Source organism: Bombus flavifrons, chromosome 1 (assembly GCF_040668555.2).
Source record: "Bombus flavifrons isolate JBK064 chromosome 1, iyBomFlav1_principal, whole genome shotgun sequence".
NCBI classification, from domain to species: Eukaryota; Metazoa; Arthropoda; class Insecta; order Hymenoptera; family Apidae; genus Bombus; species Bombus flavifrons.
Genome location: NC_138442.1, coordinates 10011790 through 10036292, shown reverse-complemented (window position 1 = coordinate 10036292; position 24503 = coordinate 10011790). Strand labels below are relative to the sequence as shown.

The 24503-nt window shown below is 34.5% G+C and overlaps 1 protein-coding gene and 1 long non-coding RNA gene across 4 annotated transcripts in view; one reads left to right on the top strand and one right to left on the bottom strand.

Annotated features, from left to right (window-relative positions):
* Positions 1–23782, top strand: part of Vha100-2 (V-type ATPase subunit a family protein Vha100-2) — a 55856-nt gene extending 32074 nt beyond the window's left edge. For 2 of the 3 annotated variants that reach the window (XM_069112972.1, XM_069112982.1), the window contains exons 2-14: positions 4953–5093; positions 6468–6647; positions 7470–7598; positions 7675–7793; positions 10768–10894; positions 13826–14002; positions 15782–15994; positions 16556–16769; positions 17872–18292; positions 20306–20433; positions 20536–20765; positions 21380–21768; positions 22350–23782. In XM_069112972.1, coding sequence (XP_068969073.1) covers positions 4977–5093; positions 6468–6647; positions 7470–7598; positions 7675–7793; positions 10768–10894; positions 13826–14002; positions 15782–15994; positions 16556–16769; positions 17872–18292; positions 20306–20433; positions 20536–20765; positions 21380–21768; positions 22350–22446 — 2541 coding nt within the window. In that variant the 5' untranslated portion in view covers positions 4953–4976 and the 3' untranslated portion in view covers positions 22447–23782. The remainder of the gene's footprint in view (positions 1–4952; positions 5094–6467; positions 6648–7469; positions 7599–7674; positions 7794–10767; positions 10895–13825; positions 14003–15781; positions 15995–16555; positions 16770–17871; positions 18293–20305; positions 20434–20535; positions 20766–21379; positions 21769–22349) is intronic. The other variant, XM_069112992.1, reaches the window with a different exon arrangement.
* Positions 15994–17877, bottom strand: LOC138179900 (uncharacterized). Its single transcript, XR_011173156.1, has 3 exons — positions 16911–17877; positions 16514–16826; positions 15994–16414 (listed from the first exon to the last, which is right to left on the bottom strand). It is a non-coding gene; the product is annotated as an uncharacterized LOC138179900 (long non-coding RNA).
* Positions 23783–24503: the final 721 nt, after the last annotated feature.

Genomic DNA, 24503 nt, shown 5'->3' with positions numbered 1-24503 from the left:
AATTTCCTATTCCATGAAGCTACGTATCGCTATCTTTCGACTTAATAACTCGTACATATCAGTTTGTCGAAAGGTATTTTTATTTTCTAATGAAATGGATTATGTTCGTATCTGTACAGGGTGTTCAGCTACATTTGTCAGGAAATTTAAGGGATGATTCTTGAAGCTGAAATAAGACGAAAATTAAGAATGAAAAGATCGCGTTTTCGATGTTGTTTTTCAGTTATCGACGATTAAAGTTCGGCTAAAATACCCCTGCACGCGAGCAAACCTCCTTACACGAACGAAAAATGGCCAGCCTAGGCAGCGGGGTGCGCAGTGATCCTCAATTCAAACGACACCTAGCAAAACACCCTGTATAGTATACGTATTATACGCATACATATATACGTACCCAGTATACATATGTATTAGAGTCGTTCATAATTATTAGGACATCTCTTGGTTTTATACGGAACGCGACGTTATTAGTTTTATGTATTGAGGAGACGGTTAATCGATCAAAATTTCATATACCTGCAAGATCGAGATCTAATGTACAGTGTGGCTTGTGAAAGTGTCGTATATGTGAATCGTATGAAACATATTGAGATTTCAGCGGGCGCTGTAACGCGAGACCAACGACGATCATGATTACATTGAGAAAATTTGAGATAAATCTGAAAATCTATATAGAAGCAACATTTAGTGTAAACGTACGTACGTGTGTAGATTTCTAAAAAACTTTCTTTCTATTCAACCGACAAAGGTACTTAATTAAACGCGGCCAATTGTCCACTACGCTGCATTAATAAACCTTCATATTCAGTGGGGCCATTTCTAACGCGTATTATATGTATCATCGTGCTAGGTCTTAACCGCTTCAAACTCGATCCTTCCTTACCTATGCTTTTCAATTCCACCACAGCCTTTTCCATTCTTTCTCGCTCGTATTAGTTCATTTTGAAAAAAACACGTTTACGATAGAGACAGCTTTACGAAAAAATAAAAAGCTACAGAGAGTCGATAAATCTTATCTAAATAATCGAAGGTAGGATAAATGAGACACTCAAAGAAATCTAGGCAAAATCTGAATCTGTATTGTAGAAGCATCTAATCTAATCTATCCTAATCTGTGGCATGCGCGCAGCTAAATAACAAGATATAATGAAATAATAATCAATATAATAATAATAATAATACTATACTATATGCTATAATAATAGTAAGTTGATTAAAGAATGTGAAGAGATACGCGTACATACAGGAGGAGAATTAATTTTGTTCTATCAAATTGACGAGATTATCGTTACGATGCTGAATTGTAGACTCTAACGTTTCAAACGCAATAACGGGCGATTCTTAATCAGGTAGCTGTTTTTGACGAGTATACTCGTCGTGCGTAAAAGGTAAGTTACAATTTGCTGTCTAAATTGCAACTCAGTAATTGCAGTAAACTGCAGTAATAAAATTCAAAAATAAAACGGTCATTTCATTTATCATCCATCAACGGTCACATGTACTTCCTGTGTTTAACGACTATATATTCGTCATCGTTTACTTTCTGCGACACATTTTAGGTACATACGTTTCAAAGTTTTCAAAGAGATCGCCACAGCTAACTGGTTAATAATTTATAACTCGTAAAATTTCGCTAATGATATTACTTCAATTGTGATCGAGACGACCTTAATTTGTGCTTTGCATTCTCAGATACTTGAGCGTTTTCAGATTAAATGTTTCAAGTATGTGTGGAATATATGAAAAATATACCTATCAATTATTATCTTACTAATCCATTCGAATCTAATTCAAATTCGTTGTTTAATTCTACAGTTTCCTAAATTATCACTACTCGATAGAGTTGGGTGAATGTCTGGGAAAAATAATATTTAATATATTTAAATGCTTGAGCATGTTGCATATCTACGTCGAATATACTATGTTGATATATACATACATACATACATACATACATATATTTGTACTGTAATTTAATGGTAATTTAAAAATGCATGCACCTTTTAGATAAACGTTTCATCGAAGAATCCGTATTTACTATTTTTTGTTATTATAATAAAACTAATATTACGCTCGAGATTTCGAAAACTCAGTGTATGTATATTTATCGGATGGATCGTTTCTCCTTAATCGTTCAACTAATCGTCTATAACATATACAAATTATCTCGTAAACCGAATTTGTAAGTATTACGTATATACTATTGTTTTTATCATTCGCCGATAAGATCACGTTTCGTTGCTAAGTTCCATAGAACATTTTATCGCCTTAGCTACATAATAACCAAGATAATAAACTCGATTGTCATTACTGTTTTGTAAACCTGCAGGTTAGAATTCTATACCTGCTTAGTTTAACTTAACTCACTTAGTTATATTTTGTTTAAATAATATTGTGAGTCTAGAATACGGACGTATCTGAAATTCTGAAATTTTGCGAATTAACCAAATATCAGTTAGGTAAATCGGCAAATATCAGTTACGAATGTACTTGACATAAACTTACGATGTACCATTGTAACGTTTGACTTGTGATAAACGACTTTCTATCTTCGTCTCCAATGAGATCATATTTAACTTACCACGTCGAACGAAGTTTAAAAGGAAACGCTATGAATGAAGCTTAAAAGTTCAATTTTCTCGTCGTATATATCGAATATATGTATATTCACATGTACATATACAGTGGCCTACAGTAGATGCTATTTAGATACTCGTAGAAAATCTCTGCGAATATTTTATGTACCTATGAGAGAAAAAATTTGTTCAAATTTCATTCGCATTCAACAACAACAATAACAACGACGACGACGATAAAATTGTTACATATAAATAATACGTATTAACGACATGTGTCGTTAATATTATCAAGTATTATAACTAATAAATATGATAAGATTTGTGATGGAATTCTTATCTATACGTATATATACGAGCTCAAATTTAAAGCTACAAGTAATGTTAAACACTCGCTCTATTCCTTGAATGTAATACGGTTTGTTATGACGAGCCCTGTCGGTAATAAAATTAAACAAACGGTCATTCCGTTACAACTTAATGCTATATTATAACAGCCACACATATTTGTTGCTTGACGACTATACTCGTCAGTGTTTACTTTTTGCGACACATTTTGGGTACACGCTTTTCAAAGTTTTCAAAGAGGTCGCAACAGCTAACTGGTTAAAGCTAAATATAACGTAAAAGGTATATCGTTTGGTTGAATTGATAATTAGTTAAACGAACATAGGAAAAACAAATATTTTATTACATTAAGAATTACGATGGCACTAGGAGAATTACGCGGAAAATAAAATAAAGTGAAATAATGGAAAATAAAAGTATCAGTTTAGTAAGATTTAGTAGAATAGAAACAATTATAGTCGTAACGAGTTATCATGTAGAATTATCTAAGGTTGAGTCGCGGAATACACCTGTGTTTAGTGGTAATTTAGCAAGATTAATTACATTACGTGGAAACGTTGTTGTAACTTCGAATCATGTGAAAAAGATTACAATCACCTTGAACTTAACACGTTGCCTTGCTTTTCTTGTCTCTACGCTCTTATTTCTTATACATGTACAAGTATAGATTATATGTGTGTATATCGCAATTTATTCTTCGACAATCTCTTTCCGTGATCCCATCCGTGATCGTTATCGAAGAAACACGTTATCGAAATATAATATACGACGGTTTTGAAATTCGATCGAAAAGGGATACGTTTATCTCGTATAGTCTTTATATTTCTAATCTAATACAATACATATTTATCATATTTTTTTCGATATTTTACTCACGTAAATGTTTATCATTTATATATATCGATATTTATATGATAGTCTAAATAATTATAAATAATTAAAGCTGTCTTACGATATACACTATTGTTGCATATGCAGTTATTGTAAAGATATTTCTACCACCACCTGTGCTTGTATCTCAGCACGTACGAACATAAACATCTGTTCGCAATTAAATACGAAGGAGAAAATTCGATCGATAATAAGTTAACAACTTTCGAGATACGTAAATACGTACAACGGAAATCGAGACAAGAAAAAAGCGATAGCAATCTTTAAGCTTAATTCCGTTACACAACTTAATGCTGAAGAAATATCGATAAACAAAGATGTAATCACGCTGTCGCTGATATGGAGACGGGGAAATTTAGAAAATCACACTATTATATGACAATGGTGGTTATGAAAATTAGTAAACCTTAAAACTGAACGAATTCTTATCATGCGATTTTTAGTATCGTTATACATGTGTATATGTTATACGTGTGTATACAGAGTATACGATATAACTACCGCCACGATTTTTCCCAAACTTTCGATAAAAAAAATGCTTTGAATAAAAGTTAATCGGTTTTCAGTCGGCCAGAAACTACCGACCGAACGTACAAAGTGTCCAAAAGATTATTTCCGATAAAGAGTCAAAGTCGCGTTGCATTTCTTATACGACACTGTGTATCGGAAATTGCAACACGGCACTTTCAGGTCTATTAATTTTACCTTTTCCCTGGCTTTCGTACACTCTATTTTATGAAATCGAAATATTTTTCAAATTAAGTATTTTTGGCTAAAGTAGCAGTCTGGTACTGTTGTAGAGAAATTAGAAATAGAAAATCAAAATCGAGTGACTTTACGTATCGACAAAAATTGACAAATTTATTTCAAAGAGCGAAGATCAGCTAAAAATCTTGAAAATGGCGTCGCTTCGAGAATAGCTACAAAAACACCATTTGGAATCGTGTATTACTCAAAACTATGTAATTTTGCCGAACGAAATCTTTTTCCTATCATCTATCGTCACAGAGCTGTAGCTCGCCCTGTTTACGTGAGACACTCTGTATATATAGCCATTAATATAACCTAACGTAAGATAATCGTTCTTCCTATCTTTTATACTTTTAGAAAATAGAAATCTTTTTTTTATTATTGCAGGATAAAACATAACTGGCTGTTGGGATGGGTGCATTATTCAGAAGCGAGCAGATGGCCCTCTGCCAGTTGTTTATTCAACCAGAGGCGGCCTATCTTTCCGTTTCCGAACTCGGGGAAACGGGCACGGTGCAGTTTCGTGATGTAAGTTTAATTATCGGCGTAATTTTTCTTTAAATTCTTTGATATCGTAGGCAGAAGCGTTACACGGCTACATACCGGGACGAGGTTATAAAGTAAAGCGAAATTCGAGATACTGAGATACAAGCTCGTCTTTACACGGAGACAAATACGCAGGCAAATAAATATTTATTTTTAAATATACCACGGAAGAAGAATTTGTTCCGAGCTAGCATTCTACCTAACCTTGAACGAGCCCCTAAGTACTTGCAGTGACTCGCCAAAGTATTTCGACTCTCGCAGAAATCTTTTACGAATATGCGATATTACGCGTGATGACACGTTTCATATGAATGAAATATACTTGAATTCTGATGGATTACGTTTAGTAAAGATCGAAAGAAATCTGAAAATTATACACGTATATATAAAAATTGCGAGATAGGTAGATACAATATATATATATAGGTTATATTTATATTTATATTTATAAATATAACCTATATATATATACCTATATATATACTTATAAATATATATATAGGTTGTATTTATAGGTAATACATAGGTTAGTACAAGTACACCTACACAATTGCTTTAATATTCGAACAGCATTCAAAACGGAATTTTTGTAAACTTCTCTAAAATTTTTTAAAATTCGACTAAATAACTGCAGTTTTTTTTGTCGTCGACGTGTAATACGAGCAACCGCATGTGTTTGCAGTATACAGGATGTCCCGCAAAACGTGGTTTTAACTATTGTTCAATCTTACGACCTTGCTGTATCGCTTCCACCTCCTATGCCCTCTATATCGATAGCTTCTTCGCGAGTACAGATAATTAATTATAATGGAAGATTAATTATACAGGAAGTCGGGAGGCGTCGGCTACGTTACATCTCGTTTAACCAGTTAACTGCGTTTGACGAGTATATACGTCGAACAAAAGCTTTATTTCGCTGCGTTTGACAGATATACTCGTCGTCTGTATTTGTTTACGCACTCCATGACTTAACCCCACGAGAGATTTCTAAAATTAAATTCCTGAATTAACTGGTTAATGATTTCTTCGAAACTTAGCTTAACCGTGTGCACGTAATACCTGACCTGGAAGTGTCGTACGAACGTAACGCGATGGTGGCTGGTAATTGATATTGTTTTATGCGTTCCGAGTCAGTAAACGACCTTCCATCGATGTCTTTGATGTCTTTGCATTGCGTTCCTTTTCCATTGACTGGAAACAGTCACTCGCTCGCGAAAACTTGCAGTTCGAATTTAAAATGAAACGAACCTTCGTACGTGCAATGAGCATAGGGATCGAGCGAACGGCGCGATTAGACAGCGCGTTCAAAATTAACGATCTTCTTGCTTACTCTCTCTGCTCTTGATTCGTTCGCAGCTCAACAGCGATGTGAACTATTTTCAACGAAAATTCGTCAACGAAGTGCGTCGATGCGACGAGATGGAACGGAAACTTCGGTACATCGAAGCTGAAGTAAGGAAGGACGGAGTACCGATTGCCGATAACCTCACCCAACTACCACGGGCACCGAATCCCCGTATGATCATAGATCTCGAGGTAAGATTTCTATTTCCTTCCTAACAATAATGTCTTAATTAATTTCCTCGCGATTATCCTCTCTCTCTCTCTCTCTCTCTCTCTCTCTCTCTCTCTCTTTCTCTCTCTCTCAGCTTCTTATCGTATTCGATCTTTTAATCGTTCGTATCGATTTTATATATTGGAAAACAATTCCATTAGCATCGTAACGAAACATTATCGGTATGATAATATCGGCAAAAATTTCTAACCAATCTAAAATATATACAAAAATAGAATAGATAGGTAGATAGAAAAAATATATGTGCGAAGTAGAATGTATTCGTTTGTCGCGAACACGCTCATACAGAGGGCAAGGGGCCGAAAGAATTAGCCAACAGCTAGTGGAAAGTTACTTTCGTTAAATTGTTTAAATCGTTTGTTTTTGACACAAATATGTTCATGTTAATTTCAATTATTTTTACTAAATAATGTGTATACTATAAGAATGTATCATAAATAAACAAAACGACTGTTTTACTTTTTAATTTTATTACCGACAGAGCTCGTCATAATACAAAATATTACCATTTCTTCATGACGAGTATACTCGTCGAAAACAGCTAAATTATTAATTTGATGTCGTAGAAAAACGTAGATTAGACTGAACTTCAGATCGGTAGCTGTAACGTTAATATCTATGTCCTGTAAAAAGTTGAAAGTAGATCGTTGAATATAACGTGGAAGTTCGATAAACGAATTATTTCTCCAATCGTTTGTTCGTCTTCGACTCTTCGTTTCATCCATCGTATTGGAACGACAGAACGAAAGGGTAAAGAATAAAGGTATTTTATTTGGTTGCAGGCCCATCTCGAGGAAACGGAGAACGACATTTTAGAGCTGAGCCAAAACGCGGTGAACCTGAAGAGTAACTACCTCGAATTGACGGAATTGCGACACGTGCTCGAGAAGACTCAAGTATTTTTCACGGAGGTAGCTAAAGTAGTTCACAGCAGCTTTTGCTCATAGCGTCCTCCTCCTTCGTGTAATCGATGTTACCATTCTATAGAAGAATCAAGATTCGTATCTTCTTCTATATCAACAGGAAGAGGCCAATGACTCGATCACCAGGACGCTAATTAACGAGGAACCACAGAATCCAAGCGCGTCAAGTCGGGGACGTCTCGAGTATGTTTTCCAATTTAATAACAAATTCTTATGCATTTATGGTAAATTGCGATATTTATTGCTATTATGTTCCATAAATAAAGTTTATGGGAAAATACGCAAAACTGCACAGAACGTAATATAATATTTTGAAAGTAAAGTAAATCTCTACATAGCTTCTATTTCTTTAGTCGCCTTTGGACAATACGTAGTACAAATTTGCGTGAATATCCACAGTCCACGTACATCTGCTATATTTCGGAGATATTTAAAAAACCAACCTGTCTTCAACGTCCTTTTTTTTTATGACGTCTTCCTTTATATAGAACGGCAATCGAAGATTATGTACGAACAACGTGACACGAGTCGTGATTCGTTGATTTTCGAATTTTCAAACTTACTATTTCGTACCTAAACTGAGAATTTTAGTTCCAATTACAAAGGTTCATACGTTATAATACACATATATATATATATATATATATATAGGGTGTTCGGCTACAGGTGCAGAAAATTTAAGGGATAATTCTTGCAGTGAAAATAAGATGAGAATCAAGAATAAAGAAATTGCGTTATCGGCTTTATTTATAGTTATTGAGAATTAAAGATCGGACAAAATACCCCTGCACGCGAACAACCCACCTTGCACAAGCGAAAGGAGGTCAGCCTAGGCAGCGGGACGCGCAGTGCCCCTGTGTATTATGTATATTTGAGAATGGGGGAATAAATTCAAACAAAATTTTTCTCTCGATTTCACTTTCACATTAAAATTAGAGAATATCTCAAAAGTATGAAACGTCGCAAGATTAGTGGTTAGACCCACTTTTAAGGTGTTTAAATAGTTTTCAAACTCAACGCTTACGCTTGTAAGTGTAACATGCTGAGCCTAACTAATCTTGTGAAATTTGATATTTTCGATATATTCGGGCCAATGAGAAAAACTTGCGTTTAATGTGTGAAAATGAAATCGAAAGGAAAATCTTATTCGCATTTGCTTGGCAAACACCTATACGAATGGAAAATTCTAAAATTTTCAAATCGCTTTCTTGTAAATTACGTCTCTTGCTCTTCGATTATAAGTTGTATTATAAGTACAAACGATGTTGTTTTAAATTGTTTAGTTCTAGACAACTTTGGGAAAGTACTTTTCTCGGCAAATTAAAAATCGTGCAGCCTAATAAACGCTGTGATAATGAGAGATTTCGTTGCCGAAACGATACTTGCGACGATAATTTGTCTGGGCAAATAGCGTTCATAATCGTATCGTTTAATGATAAAAAGGAGGACGAAAGAAACGTTACGAGTAGTAGCCAGTTTATCGGTTTATGCATCAGATTACAGATTTCTTCCGTGACAAGCCACGATAAAAATTATTACAGTTCCCTTCCTTCAGGTTTATAATATTTCGGATTATTCGACAAACATTTAACGTCCTGTTAAATATTTGAATGCTAATCGTTTCGATGTTCTGCGAAAATCATTTTTTGTTCGTTTCGAGCAATCTGAAAATGCCGGATTTTTCGATAAAATGGGAAGAAATTTGGAAAGAGAAGGTAAGTTGCTCGATCCATCCGCAAAGGATAATGCGCGATAGAAGAAAATAATATGTAGATATTGTAGAACTCGACGATTTTTCATGCTCTTCTTAAGAAATACCAACTGATTACGCGATGCATTTATACATCGCGAAAGCGTTCACAAAATCATTATGTCCATATCGTATGTGCTGTGACAAAATGTTTTACATTTCATTTCCATTGTAACGTCTGTCACACGACGTCTGACGGCTATTATCATCATTGTCGTATTGGTAAAATTTGAAACTGAATCTGAAAATATGCGGAGAAATTACAACAAGATATTTATTGCAGACATGTGTCTAGTAAAAAATTAGTATATCACATGAATAACCATATAATCTTAAGCATATATGTAATATATATAGATAAGTGTTAAATATGGTTCCATTGAATATCGTGGTTTTATCAGTTTAATACGTATTTCTACTAAATAATTGAAACGTAATTTCTATATATCTATATTTTCGGATTTGTTTCAAATTTTTACAGTATGGTGATAGTCGAGTTTCATAATAATGACTAACGACATTTAAAAGAATTGTTCGTATAACTCATAATATGTACGTTCGTTCGTGAGAGATGTTTACATGTGCGTGAATAATCTCGTAAGCCTGTCGTGCAATCTCTAAAAAGAAATTAGATCTTAAAGACATTAAAAGTATACGTTGGAATGTAAACGTAACGTATATATCGGCAAAGAAAAAATATTTTATTTCCATAGAACAAAAAAGGTATAAGTGTAGAGGTAAAAATTAATAATCAATAACATTATATATATATATATATATATATAATATATATATATATATATATATATATATATATATATATATAATATATATATATATATATAATATATATATATATATATATATATATATATATATATATATATATATATATATATGGTCGTTGTTACACTAACTCGAACGTAATTCTTCTTTCGAAACTTACGTCATTTTCGGGATAATGCCTTTTGCTAATGCCTCTAACAGTAGGTACGATTCATATTTGCTGTCCTATGTTCTAAGTGCTGCGTTATAAAATTAGTTTTAAGAGAATCTTATACTTTTATTCAAATTGTCTAACTTTATACCTTTTGCAATTTTCTTTACTTTTTACGAAATACGAGAGATTGCTCAATTCCATTATAGATCAAAATTAATTACAAACGTTGTTTTTAAGCTCAAAACGTTGTTTTTAAAACGACGTTCTCTTTTGTATATTTTATTTTCTATAGATACCATACTTTATTTGTTATATTTGTTACATTCGTGAGATTCGTTACACTATGTGTCATTGTATTATAAATTACACTGTTGCGTGTACCAGTAATAGTCGATTAATTTAATTATAACTTCTCGAAATTACCGTATTAGCCTTATATTTTATTCGATGAAATTTTTCTTTTATAGGTTCGTTGCTGGAGTAATAAGCCGAGAACGAATACCAGCTTTCGAGAGAATGTTGTGGCGAATATCCCGTGGAAATGTATTTTTACGTCAAGCTGAGCTCGATAAGCCACTGGAAGATCCAGCTACTGTTAGTTCGCTTCTTATCTCTTCTTCTTCTTCTCTTCTGCTTCTTCTTCTTCTTTCCTTCTTTTTTCTTAAAACCATCGTCTAACTTCTCTTGATCTAATTTACAGAGATATAAAAATGACCTATTACTTGCATAGACTTTACGAGTAGAATTGATTCGTTTATCGCGATATTAATTCTATTCTCTTAATATATTTTTATTGTGTCTATATTCATTGTTCTCACTTACGTGTATTTATCGCTAAAATCACGTACGCAAGGATCCGAAGGATTTGGTAAGATATTCTAATTTTTCTATTTTTTACGTTGATGCTAGTATTGTCATTAGGTATTATTCTTTCATAAATCATTACGTAGAAGCTCTTTCTCTTCTTTGTACTTAATATGCGTGTAACCGAAGAGAAGATGTTTGTTTTGTTCAGTTGAAAAAAAAAAGAAAAAGAAAGGTAGGTACGTTGTTGAATTTATTAAGCTAAATACGTGTCAACTGGACCATCCATGAAACAAGTAGAAGATTTTCGTTAGTTTCTGTCGCTTCAAAGTTGATTCACTTTCAAGGAATTTCACATTTTCCTATAATATCAGGTCTGTAAGTATGAAACCGGAATTTGCCTATAGATGGCCCTAGCTGATAATGTAGTTATCACTAAACTGCGTCATTGATGCCAAAAGTCTTTGTTGACATCTCACAAACATTTTCGACTCAGAACAATACAAGTTTCATACAACAGCATAGTTTGTAATAGCGTTGAACATGTCAAATTTTGTGCCTGGAAACTACGATTTGCGGATAGCATTGATTTTCTGTTACCATTTGAAGAAAACTGCTGCAGAATCGCATCGAATGCTTGTCGAAGCTTACGGTGAGCATGCTCTTGGTAAATCACAGTGCTTTGAGTGGTTTAAAAAATTCAGAAGTGGCAATTTTGACGCGAGGAACGAAGAACGTGGAAGACCACCGAAAAAGACCACCGAGCTGTTAAAACCTGACGAAACCGTTAATACTGAGCGCTACCGACAACAAATGATCGATTTGAATCAAGCTTTGCGTGAAAATCGACCAGAATATCAAAAAAGGCAACACAAAGTAATTTTGCTTCATGATAATGCACCATCACATACAGCAAAACCGATCAAGGAAACGATCGAAGCGTTCAGTTGGGAAATACTTTCCCTTACTCACCAGACTTGGCTCCGTCCGATTACTATTTATTTGCATCGATGGGACACGCACTTTCTGACCAGCACTTCACTTTTTACGAAAATGTACGAAAATGGCTCGATGACTGGTTTGCCTCAAAAGAGCGACAGTTTTTTTGGCGTGGCATCCACCAATTGCCAGACAGGTGGGAAAAATGTATAGCTAGCGATGGGCAATACTTCGAATAAAATATTTTTAATCATTTTCATACAATAAACGTGTATTTTCTATATAAAAATTCCGGTTTCATATTTACATACCTGGTAATCAACCATAAAATATAAAATAATAAAGATATTCCTCGTATCGATGAACTTAATATTTTGCTATCGTTTGTAATTCGTTTTATTTGTAAATATCAATAGTCACAACAATACAGGAAATACACGTAATATATCAACTGATTGGTTTGTCGTTTGAATCGGTCGATCGTTCAATCGTTCTCTCAGTATCTTAGGTATCGTAATTGATATTGCTTTTATGGCGTGCTTGGAAAAAGTGAGATACAAATTTACATTTAACTTCCTTGTGATTTAACTTCAAGTTAATTATTTTATTAACAAACTGGCTATTCTTCTACCGTTATCATTGCTTTCCTTTTATTTTTTCTTTTCCCATATACCATCATTCTATATGCTGCGCTACCATTTAATTTTAATACCTGCTCACCGTTTTTATCTCTGTTATTAATTAAGAAAAATTACTTTTTACAGGACGTCTTACTTTGTTCTCAATACGAACTTGATCTCTGTTTTTGGTCGTTTCGGTAAAAATGAAAAGAAAAGTCAGATAATTTTGACAAAAGCAGTAACTCTTATCACGATGGATGATCGTAAAATACAAATACCTAACGATTCGGAAATAATAATTTAGATTTTTGCTGATCTATTTACGCGATAGACTTTCAAGCTCGATCAATTTCATTCGAATTAAAAAAAATCACAACTCCTGCACGCTCTGTTTAATTTTGCACAAATTTATCTAAGTTACTTGTATACTTTGTATCATTTATATATCTTCTTTTATGAGATTTTAAGCATGAATGTTCAATGCTATAGTACCGATTGTTATTTAAATGTATAAATAATACAAAAAGATGAACTTTTAAGTAATTAATTTGCCCTTGTAGATGCGTACATCAGGTTGTGCCAAAAGTTCCTTTCATTTTATAAGGAAATAATAGATGCAGTAATAGACTGAAACGGATCGTACATAATTCAGTAAAATAATATAAAACAAACAAATTTTGTGTATTTATGATTTCCTTTTGGGACATTTGGGACAACCTAATATTATATGAATATTGCACGTGATTTTTACCTTTCCATAATATGCATATAGATGTTATTACGATTAAATCGTGAAATGGGAGAAATTTTCACGTATGAATATAATTTAATTTCATCGAAATGTCCACGCGTATGCGATGGTAAAAAACATAGTTAAAATTGAAATTTCATTAGTAAGGAGAATGAGTTAACTGTTTAGACGTCGGTGGTTTATTCGACGTCAAGCGGTTAATAATTTATTGCAACTAGCAATTTCATTCTACAAATATTTTTCAAATAATTGACGATCGAAGAAGATATTTATTTGCTGTGCGATATCGCAATGTTAGTTTATTCTAATCGCTATTACGGTAGATACATTTAGATATATTCACTAACATTGTCGATATCGCTAATACAATCTTGTTTGATATATGTACGTAAGTTTTGCGGATTGTTTTAGGGTAATCAAATTTTTAAAACGGTGTTCGTCGCGTTTTTCCAAGGAGAGCAGCTGAAGAGCCGCATCAGGAAAGTTTGCAGTGGTTTCCATGCGTCTTTGTACCCATGTCCGCACAGCCACGCGGATCGCGAGGATATGGTGAAAGGCGTTCGAACGCGACTGGAAGACTTGAACTTGGTGAGTCTTGTACATATGTACGTATACGGTAACATCGTTAACCATTTAGCTGTTGCGACCTCTTAGAAAACTTTGAAAACTATGTATCTAAAGTGTGTCGCAAAAGGTAAGTGATGACGAGTATACTCGTCAAACATGGAGTACGTGTGGCTGTTATAATATGAAATTAAATTGTAACGAAATCACCGTTTTTATTTCTTAATTTTATTACCGACAGGGCTCTTCATAACAAAAAGTATTGTCATTTCTTCATAACGAGTATACTCGTTAAACACAAAGTACATGTGGTTGATGTAATATGGAATTAAGTTGTAACGAAACGATTGTTTTATTTCTTAATTTTATTACCGACAGGGCTCTTCATAACAAAAAGTATTGTCATTTCTTCATGACGAGTATACTCGTCAAACACAAAGTACGTGTGGTTGATGTAAGATGGAATTAAGTTGTAACGAAACGATTGTTTTATTTCTTAATTTTATTACCGACAGGGCTCTTCATAACAAAAAGTATTGTCATTTCTTTATGACGAGTATACTCGTTAAACACATAGTACGTGTGGCTGTTGTAATATGGAATTAAGTTGTAACGAAACGATTGTTTTATTTCTTAATTTTATTACCGACAGGGCTCTTCATAACAAAAAGTATTGTCATTTCTTCATGACGAGTATACTCGTTAAACACATAGTACGTGTGGCTGTTGTAATATGGAATTAAGTTGTAACGAAACGATTGTTTTATTTCTTAATTTTATTACCGACAGGGCTCTTCATAACAAAAAGTATTGTCATTTCTTCATGACGAGTATACTCGTCAAACACAAAGTACGTGTGGTTGATGTAATATGGAATTAAGTTGTAACGAAACGATTGTTTTATTTCTTAATTTTATTACCGACAGGGCTCTTCATAACAAAAAGTATTGTCATTTCTTCATGACGAGTATACTCGTTAAACACATAGTACGTGTGGCTGATGTAATATGGAATTAAGTTGTAACGAAACGATTGTTTTATTTCTTAATTTTATTACCGACAGGGCTCTTCATAACAAAAAGTATTGTCATTTCTTCATGACGAGTATACTCGTCAAACACAAAGTACGTGTGGTTGATGTAATATGGAATTAAGTTGTAACGAAACGATTGTTTTATTTCTTAATTTTATTACCGACAGGGCTCTTCATAACAAAAAGTATTGCCATTTCTTCATAACGAGTATACTCGTCAGAAACAGGTAGCTGGTTAATGCGGATTACGTAATTCGCTAGTAAAGTAACTACCGTAGTAAATTGATTCCCTTTTGCTTTTAAACGTTTTTTCGTTTCAAGATTCGATTCGTCGAAGTATCCAGGTATTTCCAGCTTCTGTTACGAGTATTATTACAATACGTACGAAAAATATTGGTCTAATTAATAACTGCTAAAATGGACTTATATCGTAGGAGATTAACAGCCGAAAAATGTATAATTCTATGTTTTGAAATACTTTCACGTAAAAATGTAAAAAGTAAGGAAGTCATTTACACTTTTGTCCAGGCTTTTTGTAAGATATTTTTCGAAAACATATTTTTCGTTAATGTTACGTATATCTCATAAATATCAATAATTTTCAGTACGAAGAAAATCGAATTTATGCGCGTTTGAATAACTGTCGGGTCGTTTCTGATGAAAATGTACAACGAATATATGAAAACCCGGAATTCACTGGTTATATTATATGGAATGGATCGTCGAATCTTTCATCGTTGATATCTTCGTTTCTTTTTCATTTCATTCAGGTTTTAAATCAAACGCAAGATCATCGTCAACGCGTGTTACATAACGTTGCCAAGGAGTTGCCCAATTGGTCGATTATGGTTCGAAAGATGAAGGCCATTTATCATACAATGAATCTGTTCAACGTGGACGTAACGAAAAAGTGCCTTATAGGAGAATGTTGGGTACCTGTTGCGGACCTCACCATTGTCCGAGACTGTCTCACGGAAGGATCGGTTGGTTTCTTCAAATTATATTATGTATACAAGTTTTACGATACGTTTCAAGAACGAAACAATTCGAATAGGAGTAATACTTCTAGTAACAAGCTACAGTTCTATACTATATTTCTTACTAATTTCGTTAGCACAGCTTCTAGAAATTAATTTTCTCCTGTTATCGTACACATCGTTCTATACATCGTTGTGTCGAACAATAAGGAAATGAAATATGGTTATTTAGAGCATTTGATAACAATGATAAATTTTCTCGTAAATTATGTCCGGATACCTTCGAGACGCGATATATCTTGTGTCCTTCCTTCAACATCGCTGCGATTTTCTTCGAATTTTCGTGTTTTTCAATATTCGAAGAAATTCTATAATATACAAATATTCTTCTTTCACGTCTCGTTTATATTTTGTTGGCTCGTTCAACTGAAAATATGCTTTCCCGTTTATACTATAATCAAATTATATTATAATATCATATATCAAGTTATGATATACCATATATATATATATATTATATATTACAATAATATAATAAAAATCGCGTTGAAATTTGACTTTCTTCAGCGTCTCTGTGGTAGTACGATACCATCGTTCCTCAATGTTATCTACACGAACGAAGATCCTCCGACGTTTAACAGGACCAACAAGTTCACCAGAGGTTTTCAAAATTTGATCGACGCTTACGGCGTGGCATCGTATCGCGAAGCTAATCCAGCTCTTTATACGATTATCACTTTCCCTTTCCTATTTAGCGTCATGTTCGGCGATTGTGGACACGGTAAATAAACGTTTTACGTCTCGACACTGACTATGGTGAAGAGTGATACACGGTGTTCTAATAAAACAATGATACAGTTGGCAGTTGGTAGATGGCGCGGTTGTACATGAAAAAATAAGTCGAAGGTACAGGCTGTCTTACACGATGATCGTGCGTGAGAAAATAAGTCGAAAATATGCAATAAATTGTTTTCATTTGAGGTACTTCGTTTCCGAGAAAATCGACTTTGAATTTCCACCGAGTACGCACGCACTTGACTGTGTCGTGGTCGGATCTCTATACAAACCATTGTTTGCTTCATCCGTTTACGTAGAAACGTACGTACTAAATCAGAGGTTTATTTCTAAAAGACAACTATTAAAAGTGAGGATCATTTTGGCGTTCGAAGAACTGAAAGACTGGAAAATACGTTTTGGAAAGCGTGCACAAAAATTGAATTCGCAGAGCATTCCAAGAGTCAGCGTTTTCAACAACTTTTGCACTGATAAAGCAGATCTTAAGAATTACTAAAATAAACCTACGGCGTATGGTTTGTATCGTATTAAATGAAAAGCTTTCTCGTTTAACGCGTCGTTTTTCGGGAATATCATGGCAAATCGCGAAGAAAAAGAAGATCGTGACTCGCGCGTGTTTAGTTGAGAATCGACGTATTTGCTCGTTCGATATTATCGTCCAAATGTCATTTTCTTGCAAACGAAGCGTTACACGTACATCGATCGAACGTTTTTCTCTATCTTCGGCTTATTTTTACGTACGTGGCAGAATTGATCGAAACGATTGCTTCGACTCGAACGACGTCAAATCTGACCACTCTATCGATTTTATCTCTATGTAAATCCAGTTTGCGCGGTGAGCGTAGCATGAACGTGGAGCTTTCGCTTGAACGTCGAACGTAAGTTCGATCGCGCGCACCTTCTACGTTGCACATTTCTACTCAAATTCGAAATTGAAATAAAGATGAACATCATAAAAAGTAGGAAATTTTAAACTGGTTTTATATAGTCACGAAACGCACCGTGTATTTCTTATAACGTACGAATGTACGTGTGTAGATAGGAATATGGAAAGCGACGACCTTTTCCTTTTTCTTCTTTTTTTTTAGGTTTAATTTTGAGCCTGTTCGCTGTATATATGATCGCGTTGGAGAAGAAGTTTATGGCGCAAAAGTCAGCGTCCGAAATTTGGAATATATTTTTCGCCGGACGTTATATTATCCTTCTTATGGGTTTGTTTTCCATTTACACTGGCATCATCTACAATGACGTGTTCTCAAAGTCATTTAACATATTCGGGTCTAGTTGGCACATATCGTACGAAGATACAATCGAGGAAGATGATATGATTGAGTTGAATCCAGCTACCAGTAATTACGCGCAAGTGCCTTATCCATTGGGTATGGATCCTGTTTGGGTATTAGCCGAGAACAAGATAATATTTTTGAATTCGTACAAAATGAAGCTGTCGATCATCTTCGGTGTCGTGCACATGATCTTCGGCGTGTTCATGAGTATCCCTAATATTATGTAAGTTGATACAGCGATGGTTCCGGTTACGATTTCGATTTCAACGTATCATCGCTTTTTATTTATTTTTCTTTCCTTTTTTTCTTTTTTTTTTTCGTTCAAGCGAGTCTTCTTTATATCTTTTATTTAGCGTATTTACCTATAAGTACGGAAATATCTAACGAACACAGAGATAGTTAGAGAAGAACAAAAGAAATAATTCGATCGATCGCTACTTCGAGTTGGAAATAATTTCTTTCGAAGATTTTATCGTAGCTCTTAAAAAAAGGAAGCTTCTATTTACGATAGTCGGAAATTATTTCAAATCAATATCTACGTACGTATATTTGCAGTAATGTAGGGCACGCTGATGGGAATACGAAACGATCATTTTGCTTTTCAGCTTATGGAAAGTCTCGGAATAGTTCAAAAGAGGCAATGGAAAATGAATATAACTTTAACAGGGAATTTTATGTGAAACGCGCTGCATATATACATGTACGTGTATATACGTGTACACATATGTATAAGTGTTAAAATGCTATGCACCTCGTAAAAGCAAAAGTCATAAAAGTAACTCGGAGAACTGGAAATCTCGAAATCGGATAGCAATTGGACCAGTGTTATTTCAAAGGAAAATAAGTTGTGAAATTTTAATTAGTTTATCCAATTGCTTTCCTAATAATCACGCGCATTCATGTACTACGATAAATAGGTACAGGTTTCTGTTTTTCACTTCCACAAAAAGCGTCAGCCTTTCGCTTTTCCGTACTTTAACGAATCTATAAAAAAGCCACGTTTAAATAACATTTTCTGTCTTTTTCTTCTTTTTTTTTGTTACACGTACGAGTATATTCGTCAAATATTCTAATAAAGTTTGGAGAAAACAGAAACGAAACCATGTAGATATTACACATAGCTGAAAATCGAGGTGGTCCATACATGCTAGATATTGTTCCTTAATCTGTATTTATAGGTATATATATAGACATAGGGTGTTTCGATTATCTTGGATTAAAATCGCTTAACATACGGTGATCACAAACATATTATGCGAGTTATAGGAAACATTTTGAAATTTCATTGAAAATCATGGATGATTCAAATCGGTTGATATACGCGCCAAAGAGAATAATCAAATAATCAAACTTTTTTTTTTATAAAATACATAACAGGTTTGCTGGAAGTATAAAGGAAACATTACCAATAAATTTTTACTAAAATTTTGAGTCTTTATAGTAAATGGTAATTGTTTATTTCCAGCTTGATTTTATACACGACGAGTATATACGTCAAGCGCATCGAGATGCATTTAAATTGGCCCGTGTATACGCGTTGAACGCACTGAACTGGTTCTTCGGTAACTGGTTCGAAAGTATCGTAAAGTATAAGAAACGTATATTGACAAGTATGTCAAGTAGCGGTGGATTCTTACCGGTTCGTTAAAACCTGAACGCGTCGCGTCGTGTCGGTGAATTTCCGAAAAGGAACTCGTAATAGTACGCATGTACCTCGTATCGTATCGACGCTACCCCGCTGTGAGATGTAGGACTTGGGACTATAGTAACAAGTATCACGGCACACCCCCATCGCGGTCTGCCCGACGTCGCGACGCTGCGCAGCATCGTAACAGCCATCTGCCATTGGCCTGCCCTTCTCCCGGGCTGCGGCCAACCAAATCCAAATCCGACACAAACGTGACACGAACAGGCGTTTTGTCAGAAATTAAATATTTACCTAGAAGAAACTATAACTAAGCAGTATGTATACGTAGGAAAAGATTATCCCGGATATCGAGCTTGACGATCGTTTTGTATTTCAAGGTGATTGAAATTGGCCATCTCCGATTAGCAATAATCCTATCTACGTATGTTAAGCAATGCAAGATGAACGAATCATCCTGTGTAATAAATTTTACATAGAAACGAAATTTTACAGTATTTTTGTATATTATACGCTATGGTAACTAGTAAGTAGTTTTCACGTTCACGAATTACCTTATTAATTACATGTGTTTCTACGTTTCCCCAACAGGCATTTCAAGAGATACTCGAGCTTATTCCTAGAATTCTTGCCACAGTTACTTTTCCTTGTTTTATTATTTTTCTATCTGGTAGTTTTGATGTTCGTTAAATGGGTTTTGTATAATCCGGCTGCAACAGGTAACGTATTATATCGTATCATACTTGTTATCGTTGCTATCTGATTTTCCATTCAATGGTGAAATTAATCAGATCCTGCTATGTATCTCCTTTTTTTCACAGATCATAGATACAGTCCTTCGTGCGCACCATCGGTTTTGATTACGTTTATTAATATGATACTACAGGGTCACGCTACCGTGCCGCTTGGTTGTTCGGAGTTCATGTTCCCGGGTCAGTCTATTCTTCAGAAGGTTTGCGTGATACTCGCTCTGTTATGTGTGCCTGTCATGCTTCTTGGCAAGCCTCTTCTCTTCTTATTCCAGAAGAAGAGACGAGAAGAGAGAGTCTTGGTGAGCAAATATAATTCTCGTACTATTATCTCGATTACAATGATCATGTATCGACACGTTGGAATTACCTACGGTCGATCGGCAGAACGAATCGGCTTTTTTACCTTCCATCGTTTCCTCAGAAACTGGATCGACGAATTAACCAGTTAACTGCGGAATTTAGTTTTAGAAATTTCTCACGGGGTTGGGTCATTGAGTGCGCAAATAAATACAAGCGACGACGAGTATACTCGTCAAACGCTGCGAGATAAAGCTTTCGTTCGACGTGTATACTCGTCAAACGCAATTGACTGGTTAAGGAGAAAGAACGCATAATCGAATTACAGCGTAATAGGTGACTTGGTTAACCGTTTTTACATTAGCTGCTGGATTAAATGGATATTTATAAAGTACTATATCGAAATCGCTTTGTATAAAAGCTGCCAATATTTTTCAACCTTGTGCATACATCCGTATGCTTGTACTCATACATATACATATACATACGTGTACTTTTCTTATAAATAATTCGGTAAAAAAGTAATGATAAAGATAAATAAATGGTGTCTTTAAGACTCTACAATTTTCAATCGTTTTATATAAAGTTTTCACCTGCGATCGCTTTTCAATTTCAGAGCAATGGGACTCCATCTCAAGACATCGAATTGCAAACCGAAGGTTTACAAAATAATGCGACTATTAGTCAAGCCACCGATGCTCACGAATCGGAAACATTCGGTGAAGTGATGATACACCAGGTTATTCATACTATAGAATATGTTCTCTCAACGATATCTCACACTGCCTCTTATCTACGTTTATGGGCTTTGTCGTTGGCCCATGGACAACTTTCCGAAGTGTTATGGAAAATGGTGTTAAGCAAAGGTTTGGGTGCTACCGAGGATAACTATGTAAAAAGCGTTATATTGTTTTTGACATTTGCTGCATGGGCCGCATTCACCGTCGCCATCCTTGTGATGATGGAAGGGCTATCGGCTTTCCTTCATACCCTTCGGCTTCATTGGTACGTAGAAAGCAACCAAGAAACCAGAAAACAACGAACCGATAACCGTTAATTAACGTTCCCAAGTATTCCGGTTTTTTAGTCGATCTCTGTCTAACAACGATACGCAAGTTATAGTAATAGAATGTATAGAAAGACGAAAAAATAACGATGAAAAGCAATATCTGTATCGTCATCTTACTAACCTCGAAACGCGATTCGTCCTTTGTCTTTTCATCCATTTTAGTCATTTCGAATAACTATTGCTTGAATTAATCGGAATAGGAACTAATTGGTAGTAGGAGACAGAGGAATGGGGGTCAGGCAACTGCAACTCTGCTAGCTGAGTAATGATTTTAACCAGCTAGCTGTTTTCCACGAGTATCGCCACTTGCATCTTCCTTTCTCATTCTTTTGAGCAACGTAAATGTCTCGAACAGATATAATATATTTTCTCAATCATTCGTGCACTTACGGTAGAAAACTTTTACGAATGTACCGCGCGTGCTAGTGAAATCTCAGAATGTTTTGTACAAGCATTACGTGTATACAGGACGATAATATCAATAATAATAATAATAGTAATAATTTTCTTTTTTCAGGGTAGAGTTTATGAGCAAATTCTACGATGGTCAGGGTTATCCCTTTCAGCCATTCTGTTTCAAAACTATCTTAGATGCGGAAGAATCCGAAGACTAATATCGGACCACTGCTGTGATCCTCGGCAATAACAATTATAATTAGACATACATATCCATCGTGTTAAACGGAAAGACTTGTTTTTATTTTATGTATATAACCAGTTCAGCAGTATCGAATGAAATACAGCGGAAAGATGTGTCTGTTTTAGGAAATTTCTATCAGTATGTTTGAGAGCATTCTCAGATTAACCGATTGATCGCGATTTAAATGATACATCAATCGTCGTAGGAACAACGTTTAATCCAAAATAGATAGCCCGTATCGTTTCCTATTTAATCGTAAACGAATTGGACAACAGTATTGCGACATGTCTAACGTCATTTACCATTTTCCGATTCTTTTTGGAAACTTGCATCGTGTATCGAACGTACATATATACCTAAATATATAGTATATAATACGTATATAGTATATATGTATCATGTAGGTACTCGGTGTACGTTGGAAAATCAATTTCGAGAAACGTATTTCAATAATACGATAAATTATGCTGTAAATTCTGATAGAACGAAACCTGAAGAAATAATGGAAGAATTTCAATGGATCGGTAGGTACCGATTAATAAAACACAAAAATTAATCGAATTAAATTGACGGAATTTTCTTGAAAATTCCGCTAAAGAGAGGAATATCTATATCGTGCTTTTTCTTCGTAAATTCTCTAAACAGTCTAATAACATCGAACACGTAAATTCGTCGCTAGAAACTGACGACAGTCGTTAGATGAAACAGATTTCTTAGTTCGAGTAACATGTAATTTCATTCGTGTTTTTGTTAGATCACAGCACGTTAAGTATTAGCTGTTACGTTTCGTATACGATCCATCTATACTTGTATAATTAAGAAATAATTTATTTGTCTTATTTCTTCGTAAATATGTATCCTTCGTGAAAAATTGAAAATACCTGTACTTGTACGTAGTAGGTGCCGCGACGTTCTTTAAATAATTTTTACAGCATTCTACTAAATAGGATATATACGGTGGCGAAAGTTTATCGATCGACCTTATTCACGAATCCTATCAATCAGTCCCAGTATTTTTAAAAAAGAGAAATATATCGTCAAGTTTTCCTATTAAAAATATTTTTTCTATTTTCTTATTAACGCGACAGAAAGTAGTCGAAGAAAATCATAGACGAGATAAAGAGAGTAATTTTTCTAAATTCTACATCAAGGTAATAATACACGGTTATTCGAAAGAGAAATTCGTTTTGGATCAACTAAGCATATCGTTGATCGGTAAATCGGTATACGTCTCGTTCATTCCATTGTTCATTGTCAAAATATGACGAAACGGTAAAAGTATCGCGTAACGTAATACAATATCCAGCATACTATCTATATTCGCATAATATTATTATGCTAGGAGTATATATAAGCGGAGAGAAAAGTTGAAATCTGAGAAGGATGGCGGGAATGTACATTCTATGTTACTAGAGTACAAATTGTTGAGAGTGATTGCGAGAAGTATTGACCCTGCAACTAATAAGAAATGCCGATCGTTAGAGATACATCCAATATATTGTAGGTATTAATATCCAATGTATCCAATATAACGTGGAAAAAGAAGAAAAAAGCGATGCAAATATATATTTTACCAATATTACGATCTTACATTCATTTCGTTTCTGCGCATTCTCTTTTATTTTCCTGAGCGCAAAGCAAATGCTACTCGTATTTGTTTATCGTAGCTCGCGTGCAGCCACTTTTCACGAATGTATTACGCGTGTCGCACGAAATATACGGAAATTTTGTCTGAAAATTGGGAATGTAAGTTTGTCAGAAGATGCAAGCTTACTATTACTTTTCGCAGAGATGACAAATATTTAAACAGTCGATTACTCATCATAATAATATTCATAATACTATTAATAATAATATTCATCTATGTGTTTGCTGTCGATACCTATTTTGTAATTTCTACACACGATATTCATGGGTTCTTCAATTTTTCACTTTTTGCCCATATAATCGAGATAGTCGTCTGTAAATAGTTTGATTCTGTCGTAGTCCCGCAGGTTTTTATATCTCGATCCTGTTTCAGGACAATGTGAA